The sequence below is a fragment of the Lissotriton helveticus genome, chromosome 6, assembly GCF_964261635.1.
Source record: "Lissotriton helveticus chromosome 6, aLisHel1.1, whole genome shotgun sequence".
In the NCBI taxonomy this organism is placed as follows: Eukaryota; Metazoa; Chordata; class Amphibia; order Caudata; family Salamandridae; genus Lissotriton; species Lissotriton helveticus.
Genome location: NC_136067.1, coordinates 1244047818 through 1244063019, shown reverse-complemented (window position 1 = coordinate 1244063019; position 15202 = coordinate 1244047818). Strand labels below are relative to the sequence as shown.

General features: G+C 47.3%; 1 protein-coding gene across 1 annotated transcript in view; it reads right to left on the bottom strand.

The window, feature by feature from the left end:
• Positions 1–724: 724 nt before the first annotated feature.
• SLC24A3 (solute carrier family 24 member 3) overlaps positions 725–15202 on the bottom strand; it is a 1490020-nt gene continuing 1475542 nt past the window's right edge. Inside the window, exon 17 of the mRNA XM_078648964.1 lies at positions 725–2782. Coding sequence (XP_078505090.1) covers positions 2633–2782 — 150 coding nt within the window. The 3' untranslated portion in view covers positions 725–2632. The remainder of the gene's footprint in view (positions 2783–15202) is intronic.

Below are 15202 nucleotides of genomic sequence, written 5' to 3'. Positions count from 1 at the left end.
ATAAGTGCCCCATATCTTAGTAGAGATGACATATTTCTACTCTGTCTATTGTACCCAATGCAGCGTAGAAAGTTGCCTTTCTGAGTTGTGTGGCATGAAATGTTAGTCCTCCGTTCGCTGTGATCTTATTTTGGTTTTGTGTTATTATTTGATGACAGTTTTCTAGCTCCTACAGCAATCATTTTTTTAATACTCCCAATCGGTCTGCATTGTGTCTCTTGACTGCCCTCTGCACCATGTAGGTCATCCTCACTGCATACACCACTGTCCTCCTTTTTTTGCAGAGGCCGTACTGGGTTTTTTGTTTCAGTAGTCATGCATGAATGTTTTGACCATGAACTAACTGAGAATATACGGCTTATCAGTGAATTATCATTTTGGCTGGATTGGGCCTCCAGTGGCAAGGAGTACTGTGTTGCTATAAGTCGTCAACAAATGCAAACAGCATTTTCTACACCACAAATATACGACACCTCATTTCCCTTGGTCAATTTCAGAAGAATTTGGCCTGTCATGTGTGCAAATGTTTCTTAATAAAATTATTGGATACTTAGTTTTTTTTTCTTTAAGTGCTAATGCTGCAGACCTCCAAAACTGAGATATAATTCTTTCCATACTGTACTGTAGTGCGACAGTGCTTCTAAGGCTAAAAGTACTGTGATGTTTTTTAGCCACTGCTCCTTCCCTCAGGCTAATACATAGCAATGACCACACGTGTGGTGTGGTAGGTTTAGTTGACTTGCTTCATGGTATAGAGGTGAACCTCAAACATGTTAAAATACAGAACTGATATGAAAATCCTCTTTTACTCATGATCAATAATTGCTCTGCTTCTTAGAAGAAAATGAGCCATTTTCTGTTGAACAGATTTTTTGTAACATACATTGAGGAGAAGGAAGATTGAAATAGTATACTAGGGTCCTTTTCCCTACTTTTCCATTTAGTGCATACTGGAAGTAATGGGTTTACATAGAATATTAATTAAGTGGTATTGGGTACCCCAATAGTCTTTTTTGACATGTAGAGGTGTGTATTATTGTGAGGTCAATCTGAAATGACAGCTAACTCTACTATCAACTTTGTGCCTCATCTGGGAATATTTTCTGTAAACTGCACGTGTGTATAAGTCATATTCAATTTCACCGCAATTGTTTAACCCTTTGTTCTCGAATTCTGGTTAACTGGCGTTCATTCAGAAGATCAAATTGCAGAGAGGGCAGTTCTACTGTATTTTAACATGCTTTCCTAGATTATGACATTTACAGGCAATATTTGTATTGGGAGTCATTGCCACGGATGTGAAAACGACTGGTATGTTTTGTTAGCAGAGATCAAACAACATTTATCAAGGAAAGATTTGCAGTTTAGAAGTGAGTGAGCAATAGCTGACTTCTGGATGTTAAGAGTACCATCACCTGGGCTCTACGGATGCTGGAGCCAACACGAAGGATCTTCAATGGTTTGACAGTAGATAACCATCACCAGTCCAAGAGAAATCTGGCACCAGGTCGAGTGTGTAGGCGGAAAAAAGAGCTTTAAATATTTATATTAGCGAAGAGCATCTGTGCAAAATATGCCTCTCCCCTTTTTCAAGGAATCGATCATTCCACGCGACTTGCCTCGAGCTGTGCTTCCATCTTGGCAATGCCGAGCGCCACTAGAAGCAAAGATACCACGCAGACTCCCACAAGATTCTGAAACTCTTGAGTACCAAATCCTGCAGCATTTTCAGACCACAACAAATTTATGGAAGCTCCCTCCTCTTGCTACAGCCCAACACACTATAACTTTAAAATTGGAAATATCCTATCACTAAATCTAAGACAATAAAGTTGAAAACAGTAGAATTCACGTTTGCCTAACATTTCTCACTTCAAGTTGAGAAACGGTGCATTGGTTGGTGGAAGTTATTTTTCTTGCCTTTGATTCACCCATTGTCTTTTGTTGTTAAGCTGCAAAGGCTTGAAACAGCTCCACCACTTTCTGTGGTACATTTTGTTTCGTCCCTTGGATTCACTGCGTCTGTGACCTTTGGATATTCATGACTTCCCCTTTGGATATTCATGACTTCCCCTTTAGATATTCATGACTTCCGGCATGCCCAACGAGGATCCTCAGAAGGTGCCGGAGCTCTCTGAAGCAACAGGAAGTTAGTACCTCCCGTCATTATTCTCCTCCAGGAAAAAAGAACCATCACAGACAATAAATCCTTCTTCTTCATTCAGATATTTCTCAAATGTCTCAAGTCATAAATTAGATATGTCTCCCATCAAATAATTTAAAAAAGGAGGAATTAAAGTAGACAAGTTATGTCTGGCTCAAAGCCAGCTAGCAGCCAGTTACTTCTGAATCTCAGTCATTGTTCAAATAGTATTAAAAAGAGAGGATGGGGAGAGGGTGGTTTTAGGAATTTCATGTGGCGGAACGTCACACCAACACAGGAGTGTTCAAGATAGATAGTGCCGAGAGAGGAGTAGGGTTGACAGGGGCAGAAAACTCATGGAGGCGAGGGTCCCATGAACAGTGAGCAGTCACAACTTCTCGGTGCGCCGCAGGAAGAGACACGAGCCGCGTTGTGTATATTGCACAGGTAAAAAGGAAGTCTCCCTGGACCACAGTCTTTCCAATCACATCAGTTTCCCCTGCACATGGGCAAGTTCACAAACGTGAAGACGTTGAATTCCGTTAAGATGGAGAAACACAGGAAGATGCCATACAAGAAAAGGCACGTCACTCCAAGCTTCTTGTCCAGCTTCCATTTGTTGATGTGGACTCCGCATACCTGCAGCAGAGATCAAAGGGAAAGAAAGTTTAGTTTTCATTTTGTCCCAATGTCAGAAAGAAACACAAATTTACTTTGGACTTGTCTAACAATAGCCTCTATCAGATAAGAATAAGACATATTGTATTTCTAGATGAAAAAAAATATGAATTTGCTACTATGAGATTTGAGAAATGTTTTTTTTTCACCCAAAAACAAATATATGAACTTTTCTGCAACTGACTGGTCTGATTTCTGAAGGTATGCTGTGGTATTCATTTGCTTTTTTTCTAGCTGTGTTTACAGCCATTTGTTAGCTTCATGCTATACTTTCAGTTCACTGTAACCTAATGTTATTCCAGATTATAATATGAAAAAAAATCCAGCACACATTACAAATATATGGATGGAAACATGGCTGGCATAGAATGGCTTATAAATCTGGGGCAGAAAATCAAACTGTACTGCTGCAACAAGAACTCATCCAACAGAACGAATTTCAATGAAAAATACAAACATATTTAATGCCTCAACAATATTGAGCCATTGCTATAAGGAAAAAAAAATGTTTGCAGCATTTTTTTACCAAGTAATATGTTTAGTCAAAGTCTAAATACCTGTTGTCAGAAATGCTGTTCAGGTAGGGGGTTCATAGGGAAATCAGAGGCTAATGAGCCCCAATGTTATGGCCTTTTACTTCTGGTGTGAGGGGGAGGGGCTCATTACTGTTGACTGGCAAAGTTAGGGCCAACTCCCCATTTTAGCACTCAAATCTTAAGATAGCTAGGTGAAGCAGTCTAATGCACTCTCTTCAGGGGCCTGGAAAATGAGGGCTTCATTTATGAAAAGTGCTGCATTGCTGTGGAAAACCAGTGATGCAACACTTTTCAGCACGGCCTCCTTTCGACACCTTGGGAGCGTCATATTTACTGTATGGCGCTCCATGTCATAAGGATTTACAGATACGTCAGGAATCCTGACATATCTGTATGCACAAAAGTGACGCATTGCTGGGGTGTGTCTGTATACAGACGTAACTGCAGCAATGTGTCCATGCACATGGGGCAAGCACCATGTGAAGGGGCCTGCGTTAGTGTTACACTTTCTGTGAGGCAGGTGTAAGGTTTTGATGCAGTGGCGTCCTAGAACTGCCATACTGAAATCCGATAGATATCACTGCACCACTTCCATGAGGCTTTCTTGCGGGGTAACGCCCACCATGGATCCATTATACCTGACTCAGGTATAATGTTACGAAGGGGTTAACAAAATAACACATCTACCTAGATGCATCAATTTCTGAATATGGCACAAGGTGGTACTTATTTACTCCGCCAGTGCATCAACAAAGTGATGGACTGGTGGCGTAAAAGTCCCGTACGGGTCTCATAAAGAAGACCCTGAAAATTAAGTGACGCACAACAATAACATTCAACTGAGTGTCCAGCCACTTATTTACTTTAAAAAGGAAAAGTACTTTCTTGCACTCACAATTAAATGGCATGCACGAAGCTATAAATATGTACAAGATGTTAGTGGGTTTAAAATCCCTCTTAATGGGGTCTCCCAGAATGAACAGGCTGCAAATCATCTACCCTAAAAAATATCACAGAGGTCAGTTGACCCCGTAAATCTAATATGTTTCTAGTATGATAACTGCAAGGTACCATGTGAAGGTGTGTGCGCTGAGAAGCCCTAACCTAGAAAATCAGCACTACACACTCATTTTGAGGTATCGCAATGACATCAAACTTTTCACAGTTAAAAAGATAGCCTTATGCTGTGTCAGGACATTCACATTTCAAACTAAATGCATACTGTCTGGGACAGTGCATTTCACAATTGCAGACCATTAGCCTACTAGTTTAAACATTAACATGAGGTCTGCTTTTTAGGACATTTAGGCTGACCTCGTGTCAACTTAAACATTAGGTTAATCATTAAAGACATAACTTTTAAGTTGGCCATTCCTAAAATATATACTTTCATTTGTTGAAAAACCCATTACAGGCTTGTACGCACCAGCCAGCATTCATGTCTTATCCTAGCTGCCACAGCTGCTCCTTTTCTTAGTACTTTTCTTTTTATGCGGTTGGCCTGGTGGCTTTTACTTTAACCTAACACAGGTGGTTGTTTTTTCAGTGTGGTTGCAATTGTTCCTCCATGGTACACATGATTCAATGGCCTTCAAGACCACTCAAAGGCTCTTAGAGCCAAGCTGCAGAGGCTTTGCCACTCTGCTCACTTTGCCAGGTGGTGGTGCCAACTGTTTCGCTCATCCCAGATGATCACTTGTGGTCTCCTCAGGCTGGGAAGAAATAGTCAGTGCTGGTAGCTGTCTTAGTAGCCTGATCAACCTCTATTAACAAGGACATAGGGAGAGGTCTTGGAGCTAGTCTGTGGAGGAGGAACTAACTTATTTGGTTCCCCTTAGTTATGGAATTTGAGGTTAGCGTTTCCTCACATGAAAATGGGGAATTGGACTTGTACTGAGCACATATCATGTTCTTCCAATTGACGTTTTGTATTTTTCATTGCATTCACAAGAACAAACCACTTGTGCCAAATTCTGTATAACATTGGCTGTGTTTTAACACTCAAGCAGAGACAAACCACCAGAAAGTATTGGCCACCTTATATTGCATTTACCATCATACATTGACAGGACTGCAATAGGCTTGTGGACAGTGTGCAGATCCACTTCAAATATTGTTGTACAAGCTCTTGTCCTTTGGGGGAGCTGGAGGTTGGCGTAGAGGCCCAGAAGAAAGCATTGATAAGCAAGTCCTGTTTCCCTCCAATAGGATCTTTGTTTTTCTGTTGGATCCACAAGGATGAACCACTTCAACATCAGCTGTACTGTGAACAGGGGCGGACTGGCCATGGCGGGCACCGAGCATTTCCCCGGTAGGCCACTAGGGTGGGGCCGGATTTGGGCCCCTGGGGGCCGTTTTTGTTACCGGGGGGTCAGCAATATCGGCCCTCTGTGACAAAATCAGTCAAAACTGGCCCTTGCAAACTGCTATGCTGCACTCCCCCTCATCCCAGGGGGGCCGACTGAGCAGTTTGCCAAGGCCGGTTTCTGTTCCCAGTCCGACCCTGACTGTGATTGAATGAATGAGAAGAGTTTATATAGCACATCGGGGACCTCATCGGCACTGACTGTACACTGCTTAAGATGTCAGACCTACCAGGTGAGAAAGGTAGTGAATAACCGTGTCCATGTTTTTATGCCATCACAGAAAAAAGAGTGCAAAGAAAATCTTCTGACGGCGAGTTGAAAGAAATTCAAAGCCTGAGGGCAAGTAGCAGAAGGAACTGCCCCAGAGAGAACTCATTGCAGACATGATGTGATAAAAAGATTGGCAGTCATGGAACAACGAGGGTGAGAAGGAGACTAGAGGCTTAGGTGGTCATTGATGAATGGTGGTTCAGTAACAACTGCAAATGTTCTTATATGTGCCACACATAAAGACAAGAAGCCAGTGAAGAGACTTCAGATGATGAGAATTTATCGATATGAGCAAACCTAAGAATCAAGGGCGCAGCCATATTCTGCAGGCATTTAAGATAATCAATCGTATACAGAGGAAGGTGGAAATACAAGCCATTACATCAGTTTACTCTCCAAGAAATAAGGCCAAAGCATAATCTATAGCAGGTCAAGTGTAACAAACGTTGAATATTTCTTAATGTGTGTAGAAGAAAGTATCAAGAACAAGTACGTTTAGAGATGTGTGTCTAAAATGGCAAAAGTTGGTTGAAGATGTTTGATAGATTGCGAGCATGGATAAAGGGAATATGTGCACTCCCTACACCACATGGCCCCGGACTTCAATACTGGGGGAACACTTCCCACGCAGAAGACCTCAATTTTGTTAGAGTTCAGCTTCAATATGTTGTTCCCCATCCATCATGTCTGTAAGAAACTGTTTTAGAGATTCATAGAGGCCGTGGGTATCAGATTCTGTGCCGAAAGAGAAAAATATCTGGGTATTGTTGGTGTAGCAATGGCAGCCTTCATCATGGCTCCTAATCAGGTGCATTATTGGGATCATGTAGAAGTTAAAAACTGTAGGGCTCAATACAAGATAATTGAGATACACCATAAAGAACTGGGTCAAATGTAGAATGGAATGGGCCACCGCTTGCATAAAAGAAAACAGCCAATTAAAGATACTGTCTTTCACTCTCACATCCATGAGAGAACAAGGAGGTGGTGGTGCGAAACAGTGTCTATTTAAAGCAGCAGCGATGTCGAGTAGAATCAGCATACCTGGTTCCCCTCAGTCTAAAAAGATGTGGAGATCATCAAGAGCTGCAAGCAGCACATATTCAGTTCAGGCATCAAAATCCAGCTTGTGCTGTGTCCAATAGGCAGTTGAGGAAGAAAAATGCTTGGTCACAGTTGCGTACATAGGGGCAGATTTACAAGCCGCTTGGGTGACTGGTGCGTCACTTTTTTTGACGTACCGGTGGCACATTTTATTTCTACATATGTACAAGGACAGGAAAAGCCACCCTGCATGACTTTTCCTTTCCTTGTAAACATGGCCCCTTTGCACGATTGTGCCACCCACATGAGTAGCCCTGAAACGGCATCTCAAACCAGCCACTGAAGCGTCTGTGCGCATTTGTAAGCTGCCATGTTGACCTGGCAAGTGCACCTACTTGCAAGGCCCTGCCCTTCCCTTTTCTTACATGTAAGGCACCCCTTTGTAGGCCCAAGGTACCCCCAATGGGCAGGATGCAGTGTATGTAAAAGGCAGGTGTGTGTGACATGTCCTGATAGTGAAATACTGCAAATTTTGTTTTTCAATATTGAAAGGCTGTCTGTCCCACAGGATAGAAAGGGAGGTACTTTGTAACATCTTACAAGTATAACTTCCCATTGGGACAAGCTAATGAAATAAAGTTTAGTCTCTCTGAACTCAGAATTTAATTACCCAGCTTTTAGTAAAGATGGTTTTTAAATTGTGTGTTTCAAAATGGCACTGTTAGAAAGTACAAAAAGAACAATTGATGGACAGAATACAGAACAATGTCATACATTCACCGCACTACAGAGATCTGGGCCTCAATCCGTTGTTTTTTGCTCACCATGCCATTCCAGTTTGGACCCAGTCATATGCAAATCAGTCTTGACCCTGTGCCCAATGGGAACAGTCCAGTCCGAACTGCCAGGCCAGGTCCTCCCTGGACTGGAAACAAGCATCCTAGGCTGGTTTCGGGCTTTCAGCCCTCACCAACCAGGGTGGTGTGGTGTGCAAAAGAATGATGGATTAAACCCAGATCGTATGACTGGGGGTGAATGTTTGCAATGTCCAGCATTCCGTCCATCAATTGTTTCTTTTTTATATGTCGCCATAAGTGGGAAGGGTATTCCCAGACATGGGTCCCGTGCTCACTACACAACTGGATTCAAACTAGCCTGGCTGATGAAGGGTGATGCCCTGAAACCGATCCCAGGATGCTTGTTTCCGGTCCAGGGAGGACCTGACTTGGCAGTTCGGGCTGGACTGTTCCCACAAGGAATTGCTTCCGAGGCCTGGACAAATCCAGCATGGAAAGGGGGGGAGAGGGCAGGGTGCAAGTACAGTAGCTACTGCACACAAGTGAAGATTTAAAGGAGCAGGCACTTCAAAAAATGTGCGAACCGCACGTTTGTGAAGTATGTACCATTAATTATATTAAACAGCGGACGCATATGAAAACAAATATAATTAAATGAATATAAAAATACAATGGAGTGTATAAGGAGAAATTAAATCAAATCCTAACCAAAGATAGAAGATGGACCAGGAGGATGATAGACTAAGCAGAAGGTTTTGGCAAGTTTGGAGGTTTACCAAGGTCACTTGAAAAATCAACACTTCCGCTTTATGTAATGCAGGAGCCCCTAGTAGCATGACCTGGTACTAAGTTTTACAAATAAAGGCAAAAACCCCACCTGGGTGGCGTACCCTATCTTTACGAAAAACCATATCAGTGTGCAGAATAGAAAGGGCAACATTGGGGGATAAATAACCTGGATTTCTTATGATTGCTGAGCTCTCTGGATTGTTTTCCAAAAGAATGGAAATCAATGAATTACATTAGATTTAGCCTCAAGAGGTAGTGCCAGAGCAGGTACAATGAGTGTCATCATGCATGCCAGTGATGTAAGTTTAGCACATACTGAGAAAGTTGCGAGAGTCAGCTGAGGGAATGTACTCAGTATTAGAAAAGATGTTATAGACTGGAGAATCAGAGTGACCAGTAGAAGGATAGTTTGGAACATAGTTTTGAGCCATACTCTTTTACTGAATTATCTCGATGCATTGCAGAGGAGGACTGCAACAGGCTTGTTAACAGTGTGTAACTTCATCTGCAGATAATGATATTCATTTGGAGAAGGGACTGCCCTGCAGTATCAAGCTTCCAAAGAAGGGATATTTTTTAGTTTATAGACTCCATTCTGCAGAGTGACAACCACATTGATTAACATAATGATCTGCATTGTTAATGTGACTAATTCCTTTGACAAGGAATGGATGAAGTAATTTAATTCTGGTAAATGGGTTTATATTAATAGATTTTATGGATAACAGGACTGACATTGGAACTCTAGAGTAACAGGACAGACATCCAGTAGAACAAATGACAACACACACAGAGTTGGGATAATGTAGAGATTGGATCTCAGGAAAGATGCAGTCAATGGGAATTAAATGAAAGTTTTGTGTACATTTTTGCACCCACGTCTCCAAAGCTTAATGAGTCAGGATCCGGGGCGTGGCTTGGCCGGCTGCAAGATGCCTGCACTTTAGTGGGCTCTGCCGGCCAAGCACCTAAATCTGTTATCATCCTGCTGGCATTCCTCCTATACCCGCACCAAACCTATGTTTCCAGCCTCTAAAGACTATTGTGCACATACCGCCTCCATTCCTGCGCATCTCCGTGCCTCCCCGGCGGAGATCTTTGTCTCATGGTTGGCGCTGGGCGCCTGTGCGGGCGGGCTGCTCCTGTGCTCATCGGGGCTGCTGAGGACTGCGGGGCCCTGCTGGATGGCGTCGTCGCCGAGGAGTGGACACTGCTGTTTGCCGGTGAGTCGGGCTGTTTTGGGGGGGATTTGCCGGCGGGGTTCAGGGGCCGTTTGCTGTGCGGCCCGGCCCGGGGGCGCTGCGGCCTTGACTGTGCCTAGCGCTCATCCCCGGCCTCGCATGAGTTTGGTGGCGGCCGAGCTGTGGAAGCGGCGGACCCCCCGAGTCTCCCCCGCTGGGCCTTTACTCCATCAGGGCTTTCCGGCCGCCGATTTCCGCTCCGCCCTTACTGCGAGGCGCTGTGGGGGCCGCCCGATCTTGCGGTTGTGCTGCATTGGAGTCTTCCCCCTGCAGGGCGCTGCGGCCCGCCCAAGACATCTGCATCCAGCCTGCTCCCATGTGCGTGGCGGGGAAGACCCCCGCTGTTCCCCAACTTGTGCCTCTCAATGCTGGCTGATTTGCTGCGCCTTGGCGTCCTACTCCTCCTCCACGTGGGCCCTTCCCCAGGGGCGAATCCCCCTGACTGCTTGCTTCTCTGTGGACTCTTTGGTGCTTCTGGGCCCGGTGGGCGGCCGCTTGGTCACCCCTCACCCGATATTGCTCGGGCCCCCCTGGTGACTTGCCATCTGCTGCGCTGCCCTCAGGGGGCGTCCTCAGGACCCCCTGTTGTGGCTGTGAGGGGCGGCCAGGCGCTCTGCTCCAGTCTCTGCATATGGTGAGTTGCCCTCTACAAGGTTCCACTTGCAGCTTTCCTGCTTCCGGAACAGTGTGCCATTCTTTTGTGCCCTGCTGGGTACCTTGGTTAAGGTTCCCGCCTTGGTCCTGGTGCCGCTCACACGCTGTTCTGGTCTGGGACTCTCCTCATTGCCCTGCGCTCCGGCCTCCCTCAACTCCTCATCGGCTGGTGGCGGCTCTGCTGGGGACGGTCTCGCAGGCTCCCATCCTCCATCTCTGGCCATCAACTGTGCTCTGCGTAGTGCTGTGGGGGTCGCGGCTGCAGGTCTGCTGGGGCCGCCTCGCCTCTGATCCCAGGACTGTGCTTCCCGCTGGACTCTGTTATCAGGGCTGCTGCCTGCGTGTGCATCTTCCCCCATTTCCTGATCCTCTTCCTCCCTGAGTGTCTGAGTGCCTGCCAGGACTGCTTTTCGCTATGGGGAAATCTGACCCTAAGCAGCCCAAGATCGCCTTCGAACCAAGGAGATCCTCGCACCAGGATGGTGCGAGCTCGGACGGAGTCAACCCAGCTGCAACAATGGATCCCCCCCCGAGCGGAGATGACGATCTTAAGGCGATAATGCTGGAGGTCAAATCTGCAGTCACCGGCATCGCGTTGCAGCTGGATCAATTATCCGCTCGTCTTGACTCAGAGAAGGCCCGTGTTGATTCCCACAACAACAGACTTCTCCATGTTGGATCCCGGGTGTCGGACGCCGAGGATGCGGCCACCCAGGACAGGCAGAAGCTACTCCAAATGGACAAGATCCTGGCCGTAATTCGGGAGAAGAATGAAGATTTGGAGGCTCGCTCCCGTCGGAGTAACCTCCGCATCACGGGCCTTCCAGAGTCCACAAACATTTCCAAGATGGAAGACTTTTTTGTAGAGCAATTACTCAAGGAGGGACCCTTTGTCTCACTTTTTTGTCGGCCCACGTCCGGGTCCTGGTCTGCCACCCCGCCCTATAGTGGCGAAGATCCTGAATTTCCGGGATCGCAATGCTATTCTCCAGGCGGCACGCGACAAGGGCACCATCACGCACCAGGGCAATACCCTCTCCTTCTACCCAGACTATACTCTCATTGTCCAAGCGGCCAGGAGGGAGTTTTTGCCAGCTAATCGCACCCTCCAGTAGCATGAGGTCTCTTATTCCATGGCATATCCGGCAAAGTTGAGGGTCCGCAGGGATCCAAGATGCTTATCTTTCCTGATCCGAGGGAAGCCCTTGCTTTCGCCAAGGGACTGGAAAATGAATCTCGATCCTCCCCTCCTAAGTCCTCGCTCGAAAGTCCTGACCGCCTAGGTGATATTGATTGACTGTGCGGACACTTACTTTTTGTTTGACTTGTATATGGTTTTGGATGCCACTATCTCACCCAAGCTTGGCCACCCTGCTCCTTTGCAGGGGTGTTTGCCGAGTCCTGCCATGCCTCCACTGGGATGATTCCCAGTATGCTCTTTACTCTCACGTTCTCCCCCTTCCTAGTTGTGGGTTCCTGGGGTGAGGCGGGAGGATGACTCAGCCTCTTTGGGGGGTTGGAGTGGGTGCGGGGTGGTTGGGGTTTTTTGCTCTTGGGTTGTTGTGCAGGGTTGTGGCGGGGAATTTCGGGGGGGTTTTGATCTCTTACTGGAGAGGTGGCTTCAGTGCGCGCCGTTTTGTTGCTCACTATTGTTTTTACATGTTGCTCTGCTGACACTGTGCTGCGCTTCATTTACACTGTAACACACCAGCTGCTTTGGTTATTTGCTCTAGATATTATAAGTCATGTTTCACTGTGCTCTACGATTTGTACTGCTCCTGCTCACTGTGCTTGGTTTTCAGGTCGACCTGTGGCTCTTTTAGTTCACCCTCTCTCCCTCTATGACATCTCCCTTTTGTGTCGTCTGGGGCTCTGCCTTCATTATCCCTCGCAGAGATCTGCGGTATAGGCACTGTCTATCTGCTAATTGCTTGCGTGCCTCCCCCCTACAGTCACACTTGCTCCCCCCACCTGTGATGCGATTCCGGGGGTCTTTTCCCCCCCTGGTCCGGTTCATTGAACACTTCCCCCTTTCCTTCTGCTCCTTGTGATTGCTGCGTTCCTCTGGGGGCCCTCACCACGGCTGCACATGTTATCAATGTCACTCCTGTCTCCTCATGGCTGAGTTGGTGTAATGGTCCTAGGAATATTCGGGGCTTGAACGATCATCGCAAAGCCCGCCTGATCCATTCCCATTTACAGCACCACAAAGTTGATCTCTGTCTCCTTCAAGACACACCTGCTGCCGGGGACTATTTCCAAACTCCACTCTAGGTATTGGGGGGAATCCCACTCCGCCACTTATTCTTCATATTCCTGGGGTGTCTCTATTCTGATGTGACGGGTCCTTCCTTGGCAGATGGACAGGGCAATCCTTGACCCGGAGGGTAGATATGTGATTCAACACAGCTTGCTACTGGCGCGGCCTGTCACGATTGCTGCAGTATATGGCCCCAACTGTGATGATGCGGACTTCTTCACCCATGTTTGGCACCTCATCTCTTCTTGCGGTCCTGCAGCGATTATCTGGGGTGGGGACTTTAATGTTACTCCTTCTGCGGCTTTGTATCGGTCGGGCTCCCATTCCTTTCATCCACGCGCTGCTGCGGCTCTTTCGTCTATTTGCACCGAAAATGTTCTCTACGACGTTTGGCGACATTCCTATCCTGAGGTGCGGGAGGGCACCTGCTTCACTGGCGCGCGGGGCTGTTGGTCCCGTATACACTTTTTGCTGACCTCCCCGGATGTCCTGTCCTGGCTCTCCGATGTGAGGTACATGGCTCGCACCTTCTCTGACCACGTGCCTGTCCAGATCCGTCTTCGCCCTCCCCATTTGCCGAGGCGGGCTTTTACTTGGCGCCTTTCCCCTACAGCTCTCCGAGACCCCGTCTTCTGTGCGGACATCCAGACCGCGATCTCCACCTGTTTCGATCTTAATGTTGGCTCGGTGGAGTCCGCTTCCACCTTATGGGAAGAGTTCAAGGCCGTCATCCGTGGTGAGTGTATATCTAAGCAGGCAGGCGTCCTTTGCTCTATTCGTTCCACTTTGGAGAAGCTCGAGGGGGGAATCAGGGACTTGGAGGCCACCCAGGCTGCAAGCCCCAGTCCAGAGACACTGGAGAAGCTACGCCAGAAACACACCGAATTCTCCGACGAGGCTGGTCGTGAGTTGTCATTCCTGCACAGGGAGGGACGAGCGCGTCGTTTTGGTGAGGGGGACCGCCCTGGGCGCAACCTCGCCAACCTTCTTCATCCACCGCGCGCTGCTTCCTATGTCACGGCATTAAGTGATGGCGGTTCCGACAGGACTACCTCCCCGGATGCCATCAAGTCCTGTTTTCTTGACTTTTACTCGCAACTCTACTCCGCTGGCACACCCCTGCCACGAGTGGAATTTGACCTATATTTCGACTCCATCGCCTTGGTATGGCTGGAAGACCACCATCGCAAATTTCTTGATGAACCATTCTCCAGAGAAGAAATCTTGGCAGCCATCAATAGTCTACCCGGAGACAAGGCCCCTGGTTTGGATGGTCTGCTGGCCTATTTCTATCAGACTTTTGCCAGTCTTCTGGAGCCGCATCTCGCTGCAATGTATAACGATTCGTTTGACTCCACCTCCTTTCCCACATCCTTCGCGAGGCGCCGTTAACCCTCCTTCTTAAACGCGATAAACCTTCTGACCGTCGCGATTCCTACCGTCCCCTGTCTATTATTAACATCGATAACAAAATCTTTGCTAAGTTGATTGCTTCCCATCTTCTCTTACTTATGCCGACCATCGCTCTTCCTGATAAATCGGGTTTCATCCCTGGGAGAGCGACCTCCCACAATCTCCGTACGATTTTCTCGGTATTGCATCAACTTAACCCTGACCTACCGGCCGTGGCTGCCTTGCTTGACCCCACCAAGGAGTTTGACACGTTGGAGTGGCCCTTTTTATTCTACATCTTGCCATGCATGGGCTTTAGCGACCACTTCCTGCACAACGGCAGACTCCTGTATACCAATCCCACAGTGCGTCTCTGCATTAACGGCCAAGTTTCGGACCCTATTGCCATCGCTCGTGGCATGCGTCAGGGGTGCCCACTATCGCCCATGCTTTTTGCTATAGCGATGGAGCCCCTGGCTGCCAGGCTGCGGCAGCACCATACTCACAGGGGCCTTGGTCTTTCGTCTCGTGCCTTACTTGTCTCAATGTATGCGGACGACATTATGCTCTATGACCGTCACCCCCAAGAGAACCTTAGTCCCCTTGTCCGTGAAATCATTCAGTTTGGTGGGCTGTCGGGCATCCAGGCAAACTGGAGCAAGTCTGTCCTTTTCCCCCTGACTGACACCACGGTGCCTTTTCCCCTTGACTTTCCATTTGTCTTGGCCTCCGGCCCAACGCGCTATTTGGACATTTGGCTCAGCAGAGATCTGGACGAATTGTGGAGATCGAACTTTGGATGCGCGGTGGACTGGCTGGAATCAAAGATGCCATCATGGAGTGGGCTCCTGCTGTCTTTGGGCAGGTCGCATCGCCATCGCCAAAATGGTGGTTCTCCCAAAATTCCTCTACTTGTTTTTAAACATTCCCATTCCCCTTACCGCACACTTTTTCCGCAAATTACGCTCTCTAAATATTTCATTGGTCTGGGCAGGCAAACAACCGAGAGTAGCTTATGATATTCTTACTCTC